This window comes from Mobula birostris, chromosome 11, assembly GCF_030028105.1.
Source record: "Mobula birostris isolate sMobBir1 chromosome 11, sMobBir1.hap1, whole genome shotgun sequence".
Classification (NCBI taxonomy): Eukaryota; Metazoa; Chordata; class Chondrichthyes; order Myliobatiformes; family Myliobatidae; genus Mobula; species Mobula birostris.
Genome location: NC_092380.1, coordinates 10,714,217 through 10,734,766, shown reverse-complemented (window position 1 = coordinate 10,734,766; position 20,550 = coordinate 10,714,217). Strand labels below are relative to the sequence as shown.

At 49.4% G+C, this 20,550-nt stretch overlaps 1 protein-coding gene across 1 annotated transcript; it reads right to left on the bottom strand.

Annotated features, from left to right (window-relative positions):
* Positions 1 to 903: 903 nt before the first annotated feature.
* On the bottom strand, positions 904 to 11,371 carry LOC140204809 (chromobox protein homolog 6-like). Its single transcript, XM_072271624.1, is given in 6 exon segments — positions 904 to 3,528; positions 10,748 to 10,814; positions 10,964 to 11,015; positions 11,018 to 11,028; positions 11,111 to 11,154; positions 11,263 to 11,371. Coding segments are annotated over 6 exon segments (1,113 nt in total). The 5' UTR covers positions 11,332 to 11,371; the 3' UTR covers positions 904 to 2,658.
* Between the last annotated feature and the right edge of the window lie 9,179 nt (positions 11,372 to 20,550).

Here is a 20,550-nt window from a genome sequence, read left to right as displayed (position 1 = left end):
AGGCAGACTGCCTCACCTGCCCACCACACCTGGCCCAACGCAAACTTGCCGATAAAGCACCACAAAATGGTGTCTCCCTTCTGTACGACAGTAACTGCCCCCCCCCCAAGAATCTACAGGAGCCAGAAACTACTGCTCCGCACTCCATCCATTCCACAAAGGGCCATCACCTCACCCCCATACTTCTGCCTCACCGACTGTTGGGCCAAATGGAGAAGGGAATACGCTTGCGGGCGTCAGAATTACTTCATTCGGTGTCTCCCACCCAGGCTGGGCTTCAGACTGGCTGGGGCAAGAATTGATGTTCTTGGGTGGGAGATTGGATCAGAGTGCTCAAGACCTTTGGAGTAAATAGTGACAGAGTGCTCTTAATTAGCATCTGCATACAAGACTGAGGGGTACACAAATTTTGGATGCAAAAGTGAGGATTTTGTTTCTAATGGACAATAACATCATTATGGTCTGGAATTCACCAAATTAAGAAGATCTGTGCCAAAAGGAGATTTGGAAATTCTGGGAAAAGTGGCAGGCGGTCCTAATGGGTTTGCTGGACTAGAACAGGCCCAATGGGCCACAAGTACCTTTTACGACGTTATTTTGTAACATCAAACAGAATCCAAGAACCCCACCCCACCCCCATCACCACCACTTGAACCCCCACTGCCTACCTCCCTTTTGCTTCTGCCTCTAACACGCATCCGGAAATTAAGCAGCAGCCGGCGGACAGCCTCGCGCCCTGTCAGAGTAGGCCCGACTCCTGCAACACGAGCCCCAATCACCTGACCACAGTAACTAAAAGCAGTGAGGTGCCCGGAGATTGTGCGAGCCGGTAATCGCAGCGGTCTTAAGACAACAGGGCCTACAGGAACCTTGGGACAACTTCCTTCCTTCCCTCCCTCCCACACCACACCCACCCCCCACCCCCAAAAACACTTCAGAACGGGCAGAGGATCAGAATGCCTGAAGGTATTGCGCAGTTTCTCACCACCAGACTTTGGAATTCTAGGGACATTGCAGGAAGGCGGGAATGCTTAGAAGGCTCCCCTCAGATATCCACGGCACACAATCTCCCACAAAGAGGCTGCGGTGATAGCAGCTAACACACATCAGTCAAGGAGGCCGGGAGGGGGCAGCGGACGATGATTCTGACCATCACCCTGCCAACCCAGCCGCACCCTCTCCTTCTCTCCCTTGTCTCCCTCCCTCCATTTTCTCACCAAAACCCCTTCCCAATCAACTCCACACCGATTGCTTTCCAAGCCCATTACACCCTTCCCCGTGCTAACAGAGCTCTAACTAGTGCTTTTTGCTTTTCCTTATAATAAAATTATTTGCAAAGTTAAGAAAAAAAAAATTACATGCCATTTTTTTTTTAAAAAAGGGCTTTGGAAAGATTTTTAGCCAGCCTGAGGTGCTGGTGCTCAGAGATAGAAGGTAGATTCGTTCCATCTTTTAAAGTGGCTGTTGTACGCTTTATATTACTAATAAAAACGGTGGCAAAAATTAAAGAGGCCTCACAAAGTTGTCAAAACAGGCAGGGCTGAAATGGCAGCTCAGCATTCCCAGGAATTCCCATCACTGCTTCCCAGTTCCTGCAACGGCAGAGTCCAGAGCTCTAACACTACGAGGTGCGGAAAGAGAAGCCAGTACCTAGAATGCGGGCGAGAGCTCGGAGGGAACGTCAAGGGAGGGGAGAGGGTCCGGTTCTGGCACTGCCGCTGGCCGGCGAACTCAGAGACGGGGCAGTGAAGGTGGACCAGAGAGAGACCAGGAGGGCAGGGAATGGGAGGTGGGGCAACTGGGGAGGTCACAAGACCCACAGAGAATGGGCCTCCAGCGTAGGGGGAGCGGTGAGGGAAGGAAAAAGCAGACGGGATGGAGTATGTGAAAGGCGGAGGGGTCCAAGGGGAATGGATGAGGTTGAGAGACAAATAGGGAGTGGGATGCGGGATAAAGTGGGAAACATGGGAGGAGAGGGTAGAGACAGATGGAGAGGCAGAGAAAAGAGGTGAGAGAAAAATGCAGAGACAGGACAGAGAGAGGCAAAGGCAGAGAGAGATTAACAAGACAGAAAGAGATGGGGAGAGAGAAATGGCTAGAGCAAAGGTGAATAAATAATGGGGGGGGGGAGGGGGGAGAGAGAGAGACACAGGTAAAAAGAAAGAGAAGCACAAGGTTGTGACAGAGAAAGCTAGGGAGCTGAATATCGGAAACATGGGGGAGGAGGGAAGAGACCGGCAGAGGAGCAGAGAACAAGAGGGACAATGGGGGGGGGGGGGAGAGAGAGAGACACACACAAAAACACAAGGAGGAGGGAGAGAAACAGAGATAGACAGAAACAGGCAGGGAACCATGCCAACCAACAAACAGAAAATGGGAGGCAGAGGCAAGGAAAAAGAGTGAGGTTGTGAGGGAGAGAGGAAGTGGGATGGAATGAGGAGGGACAGAGAGAAACAGAGAGGCGGACGCAGAGAGAGGGAAGGGGAAAGAAAATGTCAAGGAATGATACTGGACAACATTTCAATGGGAAGCGACCTCTCGCCCAGATGCGGGGGAGGATTGTGTGAGACAGGAGTGCTGGGCCATTTGGGAGGACAGTGTGATGAGGATTCCTGGGAGGGGGAGTGACAGGGTGAGGACAGGGTCGGGGGGTGGGGTTTACTTATTTACAGCGGGGGCCTTGACGAAGTTGTCGGCACTGCAGAACTCTTTGATGGTGACGGTGAGCAGGTTGGTGGTGACATCTGTCACCACCACGTTGGAGCAGGGCGACATCTGGGGCCTCCAGCCCGACACCTCGGGCTCAGCGGGGGGTGTCGGTGGCGGGGGTGGAGGCCGACGGGCAGCGGCAGCCGACTCTGGGGGCAGGGAGAGGTCCAGCGCCTCGGCCTCCCGCCAGTCGGGCACAGCTGGGCTGGGGGTCTCGGCGGGGGCCTTGGCCCCGCCGCCGCCCCTCTCCCCCCCGGGGCCCGGCCACTCCAAGCCTGGTCGGGGGCCGGGGTCGCCAGGGTAACGGGGGGCAGAGGCCGGGGGCGAGGGCGGCTCGGCATGGGAGGTGCCGGGGTCCCCCTCAGCCACCCTGCCGCGGCCGGGGATGGGCGCGTGGAAGGACTTGTCGTAGACGGAGAAGCTGTTGAACTTGAGGTGGCGGATCTGCGTGCGGAGGACACTCTCGCTGAACTTCTTGCTCTTGCCGATGACCCGATTGCGCGAGGGGACCTTGGCCTTGCCCAGGGCCTTGGTGCCTTTGTCAATGACCTTCAGGTTGAGGATGATGCGCCCCCGCTTTCGCCGACGAGGGTCCACTTTGCGGTTGACGATCCGCACGCTCTCTGGCAGCGGGAGCGGGGGCCGCGACTGCCCGCTCAGGCCCGCCGGCTGGGTCTCCGCCCGGCCCAGGCCTCGCTTGGACGGCGGCCGGTAGCAGCGGCGGATGTTCTTTTTCAGCTTGTAGGCTGCGCTGCCAGGGCCCGGCTTCACTGAGAAGTGCATCTCTCCGATCCTCAGAGCTTCAGCTTGTGCGCGGGCCTGGTAGGGAGACGAGGGACAGCGGTTACAGACGGACAGCCCTGGCCCATTTCCCAAATCCCTCCCCCACCAACGAGGTGTAAATACAAATCTCCACCATTCACTTCCTCTTGGGCGGGGACGATTGCGTGGCAAACACGTGGCACATGTGGGCCAGAGGGCAGGGCCATCTGTGACAGGAAAGAGCTGGTGAGTAGTGTGCCTAGCTCTAGGAGAATCTTTGGGTCAGGGGTGGCGAACCGATGGCACGTGTGTCAAATAAAGCCAAACAGTAAAATTTTGTTGGCATGCGGCATGCAGTGCTGTCCCTCGATTCATTAACCACCACCCATGAAAAGAAAGATACATAATGATCATCTTTACTGCCAAATGAAGCACCAAATACACTCCATAAAAAGTTGATAAAACTAGAACTATGAACGATAAAATTAATGATATGTGTATCGCTCACAAAACAACCTCATACAAGGCAGATATATTTGTCATTGATAGGGCAGCAGCAAAAACCTCAGAATAATGTGTGTTTTTTTTCTTTCCTTGATCTTTTATGAATATGCCTCACCATCATCATATTGTGCTGTGTCTTATGACACTGACAATCATGGTCTTGACCACGACTGCACTTTACAATTTTTTCTACAGAAGTGGTTCGCCATTGTCATCTTCTGGGCAGTGTCCTTACAAGACGGGTGACCCCAGCCATTATCAATACTCTTCAGAGACTGTCTGCCTGGTGTCGGTGGGCGCATAACCAGGACTTGTGATATGCACCCGCTGCTCCCGTGGCTTCATGTGACCCTGATCGGGGTGCTAAGCGGGTGCTACACCTTGCCCGAGGGTGACCTGCAGGCTGGCAGACAGAAGTACCTTACACCTCCTTTGGTAGAGACGTATCTCCACCATGCCACCCCTATGCACCAAATATGCACATGAATATGCACCTAAGTTTATAATTTGACATTCACGTTTCTTATATAGTAACAATACTACTTAAATCACAAACACTAAAGTATGCAGGTGGAAATTCAAAGCAACACACACAAAATGCTAGAGGAACGTCTGTGGGAGCTGCTGAGTTGCTCCAGCATTTTGTGTGCAATACTTTATTTTTATTGACATACAGCATGAGGCAGGCCCTTGCAATGCCAGCCTAATCACAGAACAATTCACAATGACTAAATTGCCTACCAACCGTAACATCTTTGGACTGTGGGAGGAAACCGGAGCACCCGGAGGAAACCCATGCGGTCACGGGGAGAACTCACAAATTCCTTACAGAATCGAACCCAGGTCGCTGGTACCGTAAGCCATTGTGCCAACCACTACACTACCCTGCTGCCCCATCGATATGGCATTACTTTATCAACTGTCTTTTTAAAAGATTAATATTAATAATTTTTGAACAGATTTTCTAAAATGCCTCATTTATTCCAATTTGTCTTTGTAATACTCTTATACTTTTCTGGGAATAATGAAGAGACTAAAATAAGCATCCTTTTTCCTTAAGAAAAGCCCGGAATCAGATTTGTTATCACTGGTATGTTGTCGAGTGTGTTGTTTTGCAGCAGCTGTACATTGCAATACATATTTTTTATTACAGTAATAATATATAAAATTTCAATTAAATAAGTAGTGCAAAACAAGAGGGGAAAAAAGGAAAACAGATCTTGAGGAAATGTTGTAACACACACAAAAAATGCTGGTGAACGCAGCAGGCCAGGCAGCATCTACAGGAAGAGGTACAGTTGACGTTTCCGGCCGAGACCCTTCGTCACGTCGACTGTACCTCTTCCTATAGATGCTGCCTGGCCTGCTGTGTTCACCAGCATTTTTTGTGTGTGTTGCTTGAATTTCTAGCATCTGCAGAATTCCTCGTGCTTGAGGTAGTGTTCATGAGTTTACTGTCCATTCAGGAATCTGATGGCAGAGGGGAAGAAGCTGTTCCTGAATCGTTGAGTGTGTGCCTTTAGGCTCCTCCCTGATGAGAAGGGGACATGACCTGGGTGATGGGTGTCCTTAATGACAGGTGCCTCCTTTTTTTTGAGGCATTGCCGTTTGAAGCATAATTATTACTACTAATTCACTAATCAATGACGATCACTGGTCAAAATTACCATGGTATGCTAGAGAAGGTTTCGGAAGATTAGTTTGGGTGGACGCTCTCAAAAAGGCTCACTCCTCCCAAGCTAGACTGTCACTTAAAGCAGCGGTCCCCAACCACCGGGCCGCGAACCTGTACCAGGCTGTAAAGGAAGTGCTACCAGGCCACGAGGAAACGATACGAGTCAGCTGCACCTTTCCTCATTCCCTGTCACGCACTGTTGAACTTGACCATAGGGTTGCCAACTGTCCCGTATTTGCCAGGACATCCCATATATTGGGTTAAATTGGTTTGTCCCATACGGGCCGGTCCTTGTCCCGTATTTCCCCCGCTAAGGTAGAGCATTCCGATGAAACCTTTCGTGCCGAAATGGGTGAAGTGAAGAAGCAATTACGATTAATTTATATGGGTAAAATTTTTGAGCGTTCCCAGACCCAAAAAATAACCTAACAAATCATACCAAATAACACATAAAACCAAAAATAAGTAACACTAACATATAGTAAAAGCAGGAATATGATAAACACACAGCCTATATAAAGTAGAAATAATGTATGTATAGTCCGGAAAATAAGGCAAAACCGATTTGTGTTGGGGGGGGGGGGAGAGAATCGGCACGTACGTGCATGCGCACACAGGTGCCCGCGCAAGGCTTCATGGTCATGGTAGTCTTTCCTGGGGTAAAGTGTCCCCAGATTTGACTGCTACTTTTGTCCCTTATTTGGGAGTGAGAAAGTTGGCAACCCTAACTGTAAACGACATGTTGAGGTGAGTTTAACACTACTTGAACACCCCCTGGTCGGCCGGTCCGCAAGAATATTATCAATATTAAACTGGTCCGCGATGCAAAAAAGGTTGGGGACCCCTGACTTAAAGACATGCCAGTTCTGTTCCAACATCCAAAGGCCTACGGTAAAGCTCTGGAGACAATCCCAACCCCAGCAGGGGTTAACTTATAAGGAGAGGCTGGAATGGTTTCCCTGGAGGAATGTTTATAGAAATTGTGAGATACGTGGATAAGGCAGACGTTTGCAACCTTTTCCCCAAGGCAGACGAATTGAAAGCTAGAGGACACTGATTTAACGGAGTTGGGGGGGAGGAGGGGGGAGATTTAAAGTGCCCCTGAGAAGCAAATTCTTCCTGGGAGGGGAGGAGAATGAAGTAATAGATTTGGGCATACGACCTGACGAAGGGCCTCAGCCCAAAGCACTGACTGCTTATTCCTCTCCATAGATGCTGGGTTCCTCCAGCATTTCGTGTGTGTCGCTCTGGTCTTCCAGAACCTGCAGAATCTCGCGTACAAGACTTTGGATCGGGACAATAAACAATCTGCTGAACTCGGCGGGTCAACCAGCAGCTGCAGGGGGAGAGGAACTGTCGGCATTTTGGGCCAGGGCCCTGCGTCTAAAATGAAATATGGATAGGAAAGGTTTAGGAGGGGTGTAGTCTAAGCACAGGCGAATAGGAAAGGCTCAAATAGGCATCTTACTTGGCATGGAGGGGCCTGTTTCTAGAACACAGAACTGTACAGGCCCTTCGGCCTACCTTTTAACCTACTCCAAGGTCAATCTAACCCTTCTCTCTCACTTCTTCTTACAGAAACATCTGCATGATTCTTCTTCTTACATCCACATGCTGTTTAAAAATCAATAAGTGGTCGGAAATTTAACTTGGTTTAATGTCTGAGTAGAAAGGCATACCAATTTTATTGGCAGTGATCACTTAATGGAGGAAACACTGACTCACAAATATCCTTTAGGAATCTCCTTGCCCAATCTACACAGTACATGACACTAGCCCTATTATGATTTTCCCAACAGGATGCCCAATTCAAGTGGGGGGGGGCAATAATATCCAAAATACATCCCAATCCAACAACAGAAAGTTTCTTCTAATAAAATCTCAATTTCTTGGTACCATTTCTAACCATGAATGCAAGGAGTTCTGCAGAAGCTGGAAATCTTGAACAATACGCACAAGATTTTGTGTGCAGTCCAAAAAGACGACACCCATCATTAAGGAACCCCATAACCCAGGTCACACCCTCTTCTCATTGCTACCATCCGGATGAGGTACAGGAGCCTGAAGACACACACTCAAAGTTTCTTTCCCTCTGCCATCAGATTTCTGAATGGACATTGAACCTATGAACACCTCCTCACTATTTTCCCTTATTTTGCACTACGAATTTAACGTTATAATTTACAGTATTATGTATTGCAATAACCGCTGCCGTATAACAAATTTCACGATATACGCCAGTGATCAGAAACCTGACTCTGAAGTGCTGGGTGAACTCAGCAGCCTCTATGGAGAGGAATAAACAGTCGACGTTTGGGGCCGAGACCCTTCATCAGGACTGGAAGGGAAGGCAGCAGAAGCCAGAAGATGGAGAAGGGGAGACGGGGAAGGAGTACCAGCAAGTAGCAGACAGGGTAAACCAGCGTCTTCCCTTTCCCTTCCAGTCCCGATGAAGGGTCTCGACCCGAAACACTGGTATTTACTGCCCTCTGTAAAGACCGCCTGACCTGCTGATCTCCTCCAGCATTTTGCATGCATTGCTTCTAACCATGATTTCTTCTGTAATCTGTTTCCTAACTGGGCAGCTACGTCAGCTGGGAGTAAACAAGTCAGTGCGAGAGCCAGCAGTAAAAACACGATAACTTTATCATAGATCTCCATCATCAGTAAATAACACCTTCCCCCTCCCACCCCACCGCCCGGAAAAAAAAAGTCAAGCGTGTCAACCATCCCCTATAAAAAGCACCAACACCCCCAGACAGCTAGAATAAACATTTGCACAGCCACAATTCCAGCCTTCGCAACGTGCGCAGCCTTGTGAAATCCGTTTTTTTTACTGAACGAGGGTGGGTGAAGATTAACCACGAGAAGCTGAGGTGGGGATTGGAGGGGGGAGGGGGGTTGTTCAAGAAGAGAGAAGGCCCGAGTTATCCCCCAGTGAGTAGCGAGTACCACAAGGTATAGGAGCAGAACCAGGCCATTCAGCCCATCGAGTTTGCTCCACCATTTCTTTGTGGCTGATCCATTTTCCCCTTCAGCCCCAATCTCCTGCCTTCTCCCCGTATCCCTTCACATCCTGACTAATCCAGAATCTACCAACTTCTGCCTTAAGTACACATAAAGGCTTAGTCTCCACAGCTGCCTATGGCAACGAATTCCACAGATTCGCCACTCTATGGCTGAAGAAATAAATGCTTCATTTCCATTCCAAAAAGAACCCCCCCCCGTCCCATTCTGAGGCTGTGCCCTCTGGTCTTCAGACCCCCCCACCAGAGGAAACGTCCACTCTACCGAGGCCTTTCAACATTCGATAGGTTTCAATGCGGTCACCCCTCGTTCTCCTGAATTCCAGGCACTTCAGTGGAGCAAGCTGTCAGAGGAAAGTGGCGCTGGTGGGTACGATTAGCGTTCCGAAGAAGTTTAGACAAGTAATGGGCTAGTGCGATGCTACGACAGCTCGGGGATGTTCCGGAGTTCAGAGTTCAATCCCAGCGTCCTCTGTAAGGAGTCTGTACGTCCTCCCCACAGAATGTGTGGGATTTTCCTCCCGGGCGCCCCAGTTTCCTCCCTCAGTACAGAGAGGTACCGGGTGGCTTAACTGGTCACTGTAAGTTATCCCGTGATTAGGTCGGGGTTAAAACGGGGTTGTTGGGCGGTGCAGCTCGAAGGGCCGATTGGGCTGACTCCACGCAGTATCTCTGAATTAACTGATTGACTAGATTGGAACGGTTTAGGGGGACGTGGGCCAAATGGAGTCAGGTGGACAACTTGGCCGGAATGGACAGGACGGGCCAAAAGGGCCCAGATCCATACTGTAGGACTCTGACCGGGAGCTTCCCGACATTGTGGCTCCCAGCCAGCAGGGAGTCCCAACACTGAAGGCAGTCGGGACTCTGGGGGAGGCTTCTATTACGTTGGAATGGCTGGAGGAGCGAGCCAGTCACGCAAAGCGTCAGCGCACAGAGCAGTCCCCCCCCCCCCCCCCCAGCTGGTCAATGCTCCAGGTCATCCTCGCCTTACTGAAACCTTCCATCCACTTTCCCTCGCAGAGTCGCACTAGCCTCCGTGCCAGTTCTGTTAAAGCTCCTCCCGAGCCTCTCTCACTCCATTAACCCTTCACAGACAACTCCCCCCCCCCCATACACACACACACACACACACTTCTTGTGGTTTGCAGCCAACGTGCGAGCTTGCATGTGATAAAGGGCTGACAGTACCTTGCTGGTCACAGTTTCAATTACTCTAGATGTTAACAGGCCCTTCCCGCCGCACTAGCCAGTTACACCCATGTGACCAATTAACCCACTAACGCCCAATTCTTTGGACTGTGGGAGGAAACCGGAGCACCCGGAGGAAACCCAAGCGGTCACGGGGAGAACGTACAGACTCCTTACAGGCAGTGGCGGGAATCGAACCAGGGTCACTGGCTCCGTAGCCGCGTTACACTACCATGCCACCCCGGAAATCTTCCAACAGTATTATTCCTGAGAGGGAATTAAACAATTGAATACCAGATAGCAGCTGAACGGGGTCTCGAACCCAGGACTCTCAGGCTGACAGTGTAAAATGGTCTGCCAACGGAGCTACCCTGGTTGCAGGACAAATGCTGGCACTGGCTCACTGCCCTCTCTCACATCCAGCAGTCAGCGTTTTCAGTTTCATATCTCAGGGGTGCTGCATTAACAGTCCCACGTTGCTAAACCTGGTAGACCCGTGTGCTCAGAGTCCCTCCTCCCAGGACAAGCCTACACCAGGGTCTGAACACTCTTCCCTACCAATTTCCCAGCTCTCAGGAGACTGAGAAGGGAATTGCAAAAGCAATAGACAAGACTGGGATGCAAAACAAGAGTGCATTAATTTCTGTACTTACAGCCAGGAATTCCGCAAAATGACAAGAATCCGATTTACTAACTACTAAATGCAAAGCTGTTGCCAGAAGTCATTCATTACAGATTTTCGTCAATATGAACGAGTCATTGCTTTAAAAAAAAACCCTGCAAGGTGTATTGCTTGATTATTAAAAAGGCGCCTTCCTGCGCCACTTTGTCCTGATATATTTTGCTTTTTGTTGCAATTTTAAAAATGTATTAGACTCACTTTTAACAAGAAGGTTTTGGGCTTGGGGCCTCGTTTCTTCGGTCCATACAACTCCCGCTCCCTCTCTCTGCAAGACATGCAAAAACAAAAGAACAAACGCTCGTTTTGCAGTATGTGGGGCAGCAGGAACATATATTTTTTTAATATATAAATATAAATAAATCCAAAATGGACTCGATTCGGGAAAGAATCAGATTCTTCCGCTTCTCTGTGTACCTTTGCTCGAACGCCGCGATTAAACGGGCATCCAAGATATTCTCCTCTGGCTCCAAGTACTGTACCTAAAAAGAGAAAGCAGTTGAGCATATGCAAAAATGCATATGTATATGTGATTGTGCCTTTTTATTTTGGACCGACACTTACTTGATAGCCCATCCTTTCCATTTCACCAGATACTCAATGCGGCCCTGTCAGAAATGCAAAAGAGAAAGATTACTCGGGGCGGAGGCTCCGTGCAAGTGCGGTGATTTTCTGCATTGGTGCGGCGCGTCCCTCCCGCCAGCGCCGCCTCCTACCTTCCGCACCCGCCGCTTGATGATCGATTCCGCCGCGAACACTCGCTCGCCCACCGCCGAAAGCTCCATCTTGGCTCCAGCCCTGGCGCGCGCAGCCGCCGAGGTCCTCGCACGTGACCGCACCGTTGCCAGGGACCCGGCCCTTCCCCCGGCGGCGGTTGCCAGGGACCCAGCCTCCGCCTCCGGCGGTGGTTGCCTCGGGAATCGGATGAGTGACAGCCGGCGGGCGCAGCGGGACCGATGTGCAGGAACGCGGGAGGGGATTTCTCGGGCCGTGACGGGAGGGTCACCAGTGACCATCGGAACGGTCTCGGCTGCACTCGGATCAAAATCCACTCCGCAGGATGAAATAAGCTATTCAATGCAACTACGCTCCAGGCTTTTGGCAAAATTAGCGTCCACCGTAACTTTTAACTCAAAAGAGTCTGCGATTAAGAATCCACTCGAAAGAGTATTTACAAGACGAGGTCATCCGCCCAGATGCTTACTTGCCTCCACAATACGTGTCCTTTTACGTGAAGTTTGAATCGCAAGTACTTGTATTCGTGACCCCCAACCCTATGGACAACTGCACTGTCCGTCCATAGGAGTTGATTGGCGACTCAACGACAACTTTCAGCATCCCCTCACCCTTTATCCTAGCATTGTCTGATCCTCCGCATTCTTCATTATAAAGATCGATTCTCCCGCATTCTCTCATATTCCACTCATTCCCCGCTGCCTTCAATACCGTCCAACAGTCCACCCGTTATGATCAGTCTCCCCACCCTTTAACTTCCTAAGAACATTTAGGAGAAGTCAGCCATCTGGGTCATCGACCCTGCTCTGCCATTCAATAAGATCATGGCTGATCTGACCACAGACTCATCTCCACCTACCTGCCTTTTCCCCATAACCCGTAATTCCCCCACTATGCAAAAATCTATCCAACCTTGTCTTAAATATATTTACTGAGGCAGCCTCCACTGCTTCATTGGGCAGAGAATTCCACAGATTCACCACTCTCTGGGAAAAGCAGTTCCTCCTCATCTCCATCCTAAAGCTGCTCCCCCAAATCTTGAGGCTATGTCCCCAGTTTTAGTCTCACCTACCAGTGGAAACAACTTTCCTGCCTCTATCTAACCTGTCCCTTTCATAATTTTATACGTTTCTGTAAGATCTCCTTTCATCCTTCTGAATTCCAGTGAGTACCGTCCCAGGCCACTCAATCTCTCCTCATTGTCTAACAGTGATGTTGTGGGGATGGAACTGGACTCTCTGACGGTGGTGTCTGAAAAGAGGATGCTGTCCAAGTTGCATGCCATCTTGGACAATGTCTCCCATCCACTACATAATGTACTGGATGGGCACAGGAGTACATTCAGCCAGAGACTCATTCCAACGAGATGCAACACAGAGCGTCATAGGAAGTCATTCCTGCCTGTGGCCATCAAACTTTACAACTCCTCCCTTGGAGGGTCAGACACCCTGAGCTAATAGGCTGGTCCTGGACTTATTTCCTGGCATAATTTACATATTACTATTTAATTATTATTAGTGCAACTGTAACGAAAACCAATTTCCCCCAGGATCAATAAAGTATGACGATGACTAACCCCCTCATCTCTGGGATCAACCTGGTGAACCTCCTCTGCACCGATCTTTCATTTTTCCTTCGGAAGTTTTTCCCAAATTTTCCTCGCATTTATCAACATCGTACTCCATCTGCCAGACCCTTGCCCACTTACTTAACCTATCTATATCTCTCTGCAGACTCTCCTGCACAATGTGCTTTTCCACTCAATTTAGTGTCATCAGCAAACTTACATACAGTACACTTGGTCCCCCCTTCCAGATTGTTAATGTACAGTATATCCTGCCGAACATAATGCTACTCTCCCCTCACCTCCACACACTTAAAATCAACGTTCAAAGTAAATGATTTATCAAAGTATGTACAAGTCACCATATTACTGCTCCTGCAGATTTTCTCGTGATTACTACGCCAAGATTCATTTTCTTGCAGGCATTCACAGTAGTGTTTAAAAAAACAATAGAATCAATGTAAAACCAAAGACTGACAAACAACGAATGTGCAAAATACAAACTGTGCAAAATAGATTAAAACTGAGAACCTGAGTTTGAGAGTCCTTGAAAGTGAGTCCATAGGTTGTGGAATCAATTCAGTGAGTGAAGTTATCCACACTGTTTCAGGAGTCTGATGGTTGAAGATTAGTAACTGTTCCTGAACTTGCTGAACGAAGGCTCTTGGACCTCCTTCCCCACGGCAGCAGCGAGAAGAGAAAATGTCACTTCTCCAATTCAACTCCCATCACAAGCTGCTGAACAGGTCGAGTCTGTAATCTTTGGAGTCTGGAGTCATAGGAAAGTACAACACAGAAACAGGCCCTTTGGCGCATTTCAGCTGTGCCAAACCACTTAAACTGCTGACTGCCATTGACCTGCACCAGGACCATAGCCCTCCAAGTTTGTACCAATCCAAACTTCTCTTGAACTTTGAAATCGAGCTTGCATGCACCACATGTGCTGGCAGCTCGTTCCACCCCCTCACAACCCTCCGAGTGAATAAGTTACCCCCTCATGTTCCCCTTAAACTTTTCATCTTTCACCCTTAACCCATGACCTCTGGTTGTAGCCCCACACACAAGCTGAGGGGGAGAAAGCCTGCTTGCATTTACCCTATCCTTACCCCTCATAATTTTGTACACATCTATCAAATCCCCTCCCAATTTTCTACCTTTAAAGTCCTAACCTATTCAACCTTTCATACCAACTCAGGTCCTCCAGATCCAGCAACATCCTTGTAAATTTTCTCTGTACTCGTTCAACCTTATTTAGGAATGAGGGGTGATTTTGATTTTTGAAATTTCTAAGAGGTCACCACAGGGTCAAAGTCAAATTCTCTATGGGAATTTCTCAAATGAAGAGTAATAGTTTCAAGATAAGCTGATCATTTAACAACGCCAACCATCATGTCTACCTACACTAACCCCATTTAAAACAGTAAGACATGGGAGCAGAATCAGGCCATTCAGCCCAAGTCTTTTCCGCCATTCCATCATGGCTGATTTATTATCCTTTTCAACCCCATTCTCACAACTTCTCTCTGTACCTTTTGACACCCTAATCAAGAAGCTATCAACCTCTGCTTTAGATATACCCAATGACTTGGCCTCCACAGCCGTCTGTGGCAATGAATCCCACAGATTCACCACCCTCTGGCTACAGAAATTCCTCCTCATCTCTGTTCTAAAGGCCGGCTGGTGGCGTAGTGGCATCAGCACCGAACTTTCGAGCGAAGACTCCCGAGTTCGAACCCAGCCGGCTCCTGTACATGCTTTCCATCCGTGCTGGGTTGAGCATCAAGCTAGCAACTCAACCTCGTAAAAAAGAAATTGCCTGCTACAGAAACCTCAACTGCAAAAAGTTGATGGCCTATGCTCTCTCGTGAGTTGAAAGGCAATCTTCTCTTCTTCTTTTTCTCTGTTCTAAAGGGATGTCCTTGTATTGTAAGGATGTGCCCTCAAATCCTAGACACCCCCACTACGCCCTGCTCATTCAAATACCTATTAAATGCTGTTACTATTCCAAGCCCCACCACCTCTTCTGGCAGCTCATTCCGTACACCAACAACTTGTGGGGGGGGGGGGGGAACATCTCCAACAGATTCCCATTAAACCTCTCACCTTAAAGCTACACCCTCAAGTTTTAGACACCCTTCCCAAAGGAACAAGACTTTGGCTGCCTACCCTTTCATAATCTTATATACCTCCATCCTGTCACCCCTCCACCTCTTTTGATTCAGGGAAACCAGTCCCAGTTTATCAAATCTCTCTTTACACCCCAAGCCCTAATTCAGGCAACATCCTTGTGGATCATTTCCGAACCCTCTCTATCTTAATCACAAGTAAATGCATGATCTAAGTACGTAGCAGGGTACCGTGGTAGCGTAGCGGTCAGCGCAACGCTATTACAGCTCGGGGCGTCGGGGTTTGGAGTTCAATCCCAGCATCCTGCGTCAGGAGTCTCCGTACGTTCTCCCCATGGAGTGTGTGGGGTTTCCCCCAGTCGCTCCAGTTTCCTCCCACAGTCCAAAGATGTTTCAGGTAGGTTAACTGGTCATCGTGAATTTTCCCAGTGGGGTTACATTGGAGTGGTCGGAGAGGAAGGGGAGGGAAGGAGGGAGTGGAGTGGAGGGGTGAGAAGGGAGTGCGGAGGGGGAGAGAGAGGTGGGGTGAGGGAGGTGAGAGGGAGGGAGAGAGGGTGGGGGAGAGAAAGGGAGGGAGAGGGGTGAAAGTGGGGGGAGGGGAGAAAGTGGGGGGAGAGGGGAGAAAGTGGGGAAGGGAGAAAGTGGGGGGAAGGAGAGAAAGTGGGGAGGGGAGAAAGTGGGGGAAGGAGAGAAAGTGGGGGAAGGAGAGAAAGTGGGGAGGGGAGAAAGTGGGGGGAAGGGGAGGAAGTGGGGGAAGGGGAGGGAGAGAGAGAGGTGGGGTGAGGGAGGTGAGAGGGAAGGAGAGAGGGTGGGGGAGAGAAAGGGAGGGAGAGGGGTGAAAGTGGGGGGAGGGGAGAAAGTGGGGGGAGAGGGGAGAAAGTGGGGGAAGGGAGAAAGTGGGGGGAAGGAGAGAAAGTGGGGAGGGGAGAAAGTGGGGGGAAGGGGAGGAAGTGGGAGGAAGGGGAGAAAGTGGGGGGAAGGGGAGGGAGAGAGAGAGAGTGAGGGAGAGAGGGGAGAAAGTGGGGGGAGAGGGAGAAAGTGGGGGAGGGGAGAAAGTGGGGGGAAGGGGAGAAAGTGGGGGGGAGAGGGAGAGGATCAAACCCCAGTTTTCAATACTAATAAACAGGAGACATGAAGAACATTCTGGAAGATACATGGTCCTTCCTGTTGAGAATATGGAATGAAATAGAAACCACAGGTTGGGAATTTTCCATGAGAAATTCAAGAAACCAGAACATTACATCAACCCAGTTTTACTGTGACGAACATGAAATATTCTGCAGATCACAAACAAGAGAAAATCCGCAGATGCTGGAAATCCGAGCAACACACACAAAATGCTGGAGGAACTCAGCAGGCCAGGCAGCATCTATGGAAAAGAGTAAACAGTCGACGTTTTGGGCCGAGACCCATTCTGTAGATGCTGGAGAACCAGAGTTGATCTCTGACAAGTACTCACATTCCTTGTGCCCCCGTCCCACCCCCCCACCACTGATGTGCCTGTGATAATCTACCCCGAGTACGAAGACCCAATCAGAATAATCAGTTTAACGTGTGATTGGATAATTCCTTCCAAGACTAGGGGGTACTCCAAAGTGCAACACAGTCAACAAAGAACTCTGTGACATCTTGCTGGACTGTGTCATACGGTGAGGTCCGACAGGATTTATTCCTTAGAAGGCTGGAGACTAAAGGATGATCTTATAGAAGTATGTAAAGTCATGAGGGGTATAGGCAGGGTGAATGTGCTCAGTCCTTCCCCCGCTCCCCCGCCCCCAGAGTCGGGGTATGAAGAAGGGCGGCACGATAGTGTGGTGGTTAGCTCCACGTTTCCCAGTCCCGGCAACCCGGGTTCAATTCCCATCCCAGCCTGCAAGGAGTTTGTATGGTCTCCGTGTGACCATGTGGGTTTCCTCCGGGTGCTCCAGTTTCCTCCCACAGCTCAAAGACGTGCCAGTCGGGAGGTTAATTGGTCACTGTAAATTGTCCTGTGATTAGGCTGGGGTTAAGTTGGGGGTTGCCGGGCGGCTGCAGCTCAAAGAACCGCAAGGATCTACTCCGTGCTGTCTCCCAACAAATGAATAAACAAGCAAACTAGAGGACGAAGGTCTAAGGTGAGAGGGAAAAGATTTAAGAAGAACATGAGGGACAACTTCCTTTTGCACAAACGAGGGATGAGCTGCCGGAGTGTTTGAGACAGGTGCAATGAGACAGTCGGACAAGAACAGGGATTGAAAAGGTTAAGGTCATGGCAAGTGGCTCCAGACTGGACAGGCATCTGGGCTGGCATGGACCAGTTGGGCCAAAGGGTCTGTTTCCACACTGTTTGACCCCAGAGTCACTAAGGGAGAAGCAAGCAGAAAACCCTGACTAACTCAGAATCCAAAGATCACCAACAAAGGTTAGAATAAGTAAATTCTCTCGCACTACGATCTACATAGGGCCACCATTCAATGAAAGTCAATGCAACCAGCAAATGTATAATAGATAGAGATATTTATTTATATATCCAAAAAAAAAGATACATTGAAGCATAATTTGTTGAGGACAATGAGCTCAGAACTCATTCTCACGCACGGTTTGACAGACACAGTACAGTACACACCAAGGAAGCACTGGTTCCTGCTCGGATTATCAATGGACATCAAAACCTTAAAAATATGGGACACGTTCTTATGAAAAGGGGCTGGAAATGTTTAAGAGACTTTGAACTCCTCGAAGTGACAAGCATCAGCACGTAATCAACCCGTAGGAAGCCCAGATACTGAATAAACTTCATAGCGCTCTCTGTTTCTATAGTCACCTGACTCAAAAACACAGTCTGTACCAACCGTTCCCTAACCCTCGAATTCCCATCAGTTCCAGCCAGATTCTCCCCTACACTCCAAAGAACAGTCTACAGTGGCCATTTAACCTACTGACCTGCACGTCTTTGGGATGAGGGAGGAAACCGGCGCACCTGGGGAAACCCACGCGGTCACAGGGAGAACGTGCAAACTCCACCAAGACAGCACCTGAGGTCAGGATCGAACCGGGGTCGCCGTGCCTCTATGCCGCACTGCTAACGTAAGCAAGTTCCGGTTGCGGTGGGCTGCACTGATGGGGTCAGAGGTATCACTAAGTCCCTGTGAAGACGTGGACCAGCAACTTGTCATGCACTGATCCCGCCCACCCTTCTTACCCCCATCCTTCCCCACCATTTCCTCTCCGGCATCCCCACACCAAGGACAACGAAGTCACACTATACACAGTAGACTGCACATTGAATACCTGTTTCATTTGCTTTAAAAAAACTGCCTTGAACAGGTTGAACACCCCTTATCCGAAAACCTGAAAAGCTCCAGAATCTAAAATGCTTTCAGGGCGCCTACACCACACCACAAGTGGAAAACGAACTCCACTAGGCACTGGGAAGGTTCCCAGGCAATGCACTGGTCTCTGTACGTCACAGACAGTTCTGAAATGTGACCTCAGATACCTTGAGTGGGGCTCTCGGCACCAGTCACGATAACCAGACCTTCCCGATGGTTCAATTATTGGTTCGTGCACAAAAATATTATACAAAAAAAAACACCTTCAGTGTATGTGTGTAAGCTGTATAAGTAATGTAAATAGATTTTGTGTTTAGACTTGGGTCCCATCCCCACGATGTCTTGTTATATAGATGTAAATATTCCAAAATCCAAACCACTTTCGGCTCCAAGAATGTCAGTTAAGGGGTGCTCAACCCGTACAACTAAGACAAGATGGTGCATCATAAAGCTCTGCACACCCTGAGACATGTACGACATTGGGGTAATAAGAGGAAATATGGCAGCCAGATTGTGTAGAGGAAGATCCTGCAAAGCGCAGGAATGGTCATGGCATCTGCGATTGGCCAGGGACAGATCTTCAACAGGGATTGCAACTGATCTTCAACAGGGATTGTGGAATTTTCCCCATCTCACAGGACGACAGGACCTCATCTGACTCTACAGCTCCCCCTCACCACTGCCCCCCTTTCCAGGAGCTGGGTAAGGAGTGCAAGAAGCTAGGTTGGCGAGGGGTTTGGGGGAACATCTCCTCACAATTAGGAAGTTCCAGGCAAAAGCTACACAATATGGTGCATTTTCATTAGCTTCAAATATATGACACACTTCGCTTCCAAGGCATCAGTCAAAGTGAAACACGGAGGCACACCCCACTATGCTGAAGCCATGTAGTAATTCCAAACCAGTGCTTGGCTTCTATTTCGGTGGCCCATTGAGGGAGGACTGATCAACTAAACAGGAATTCAGGAGCTCCAATCTTCCCACGTCATTGGGACCAGAGACCAACACCAAAGGTGCATGCAAGGTCAGAAAACTAAAAGGCTAAAACTATGGCAACATATGGGATCTGAGCGAGAGGGCACTTCTCCCTCCGATCGTCATTTCAAGTGGCCTGGTACGAGGGTGCTGGCGAACAGGTTTCTCTGGAGGGGTGACACCTGAGTAATGAGGCCAAAGGAACTTGTGTGTGACTACAATCTCCCTGCCATGTGCTACTGGATTGGCGTCTGACAGAAATCACTTCTCTTCTGCTTGCAAGTTTGGCCACAAGACAAAGGAGCATAATCTGACCATTCAACCCATTGAGTCTGCACTCATGGCTGATTTGTTATCCCTCTCAACCCCATTCTCCTGCCTTCTCCGTGTAACCTTTGTCACCCTTTCTAATCAAGAACTTATCAACCTCCATTTTACATACACCCAACGACTCAGGTGAATTTATGGTCACCCGAGGCAGTAAATTCCACAGGTTCACCACTCTCTGGCTATAAAAATTCCTCTTTCTGTTCCAAGTTAAAAGTTAACCACACAACCCCCTTAAACCAGCAGAGGTGGAAGTCGTTACAACCAGCCCACAGAAAGGTTTGAGTGATAGGGCAAGGTAAGAAGATTGTTATCTTGGGATCCTTTGTCGACAGACAAGCAGAGTACAATAACAAGGAGGTAATGTTAACTCTTCATCAACAACTTGTTAACCCTTGGTTTGGAGTACTCTGGCCGCCTCGGGGTCCTGTAGGACGTCTGACCTTTGACATGGGTGTAGAGGAGGAGGAGGAGGGATTTACCATCCTTCATTTGGCTTTCATCAACCGTGGGATTGAGTTCAAGAGCCGTGAGGTAATGTTACAGTTATACAAAACCTTCACTTGGAGTAGTGTGTTCAGTTCTGGTCACCTCACTGCAGGAAGGATGTGGGTACTATAGGGACAGTGCCGAGGAGATTTACAAGGATGTTGCCTGGATTGGGGAGCACGCCTGATGAGAATAGGCTGAGCGAACTTGGCCTTTCCTCCTCGGAGCAACAGAGGATGAGAAGTGACCTGATACTGGTGTATAAGATGATCATGGGCATTGATCGTACGGATAGCCAGAGGCTTCCCCCCACCCCCCAGGCTGAAATGGCAAACACCAGGGGGCATAGTGTTAAGGTGCTTGAAATAGGTACAAGAGGATGTCAGACGCAAGTTTTTCACACAGAGAGTGGTGGGTGTGTGGAACGCACTGCCAGCGACAATGGTGGAAGCAGATACAATAGGGTCTTTTAAGAGA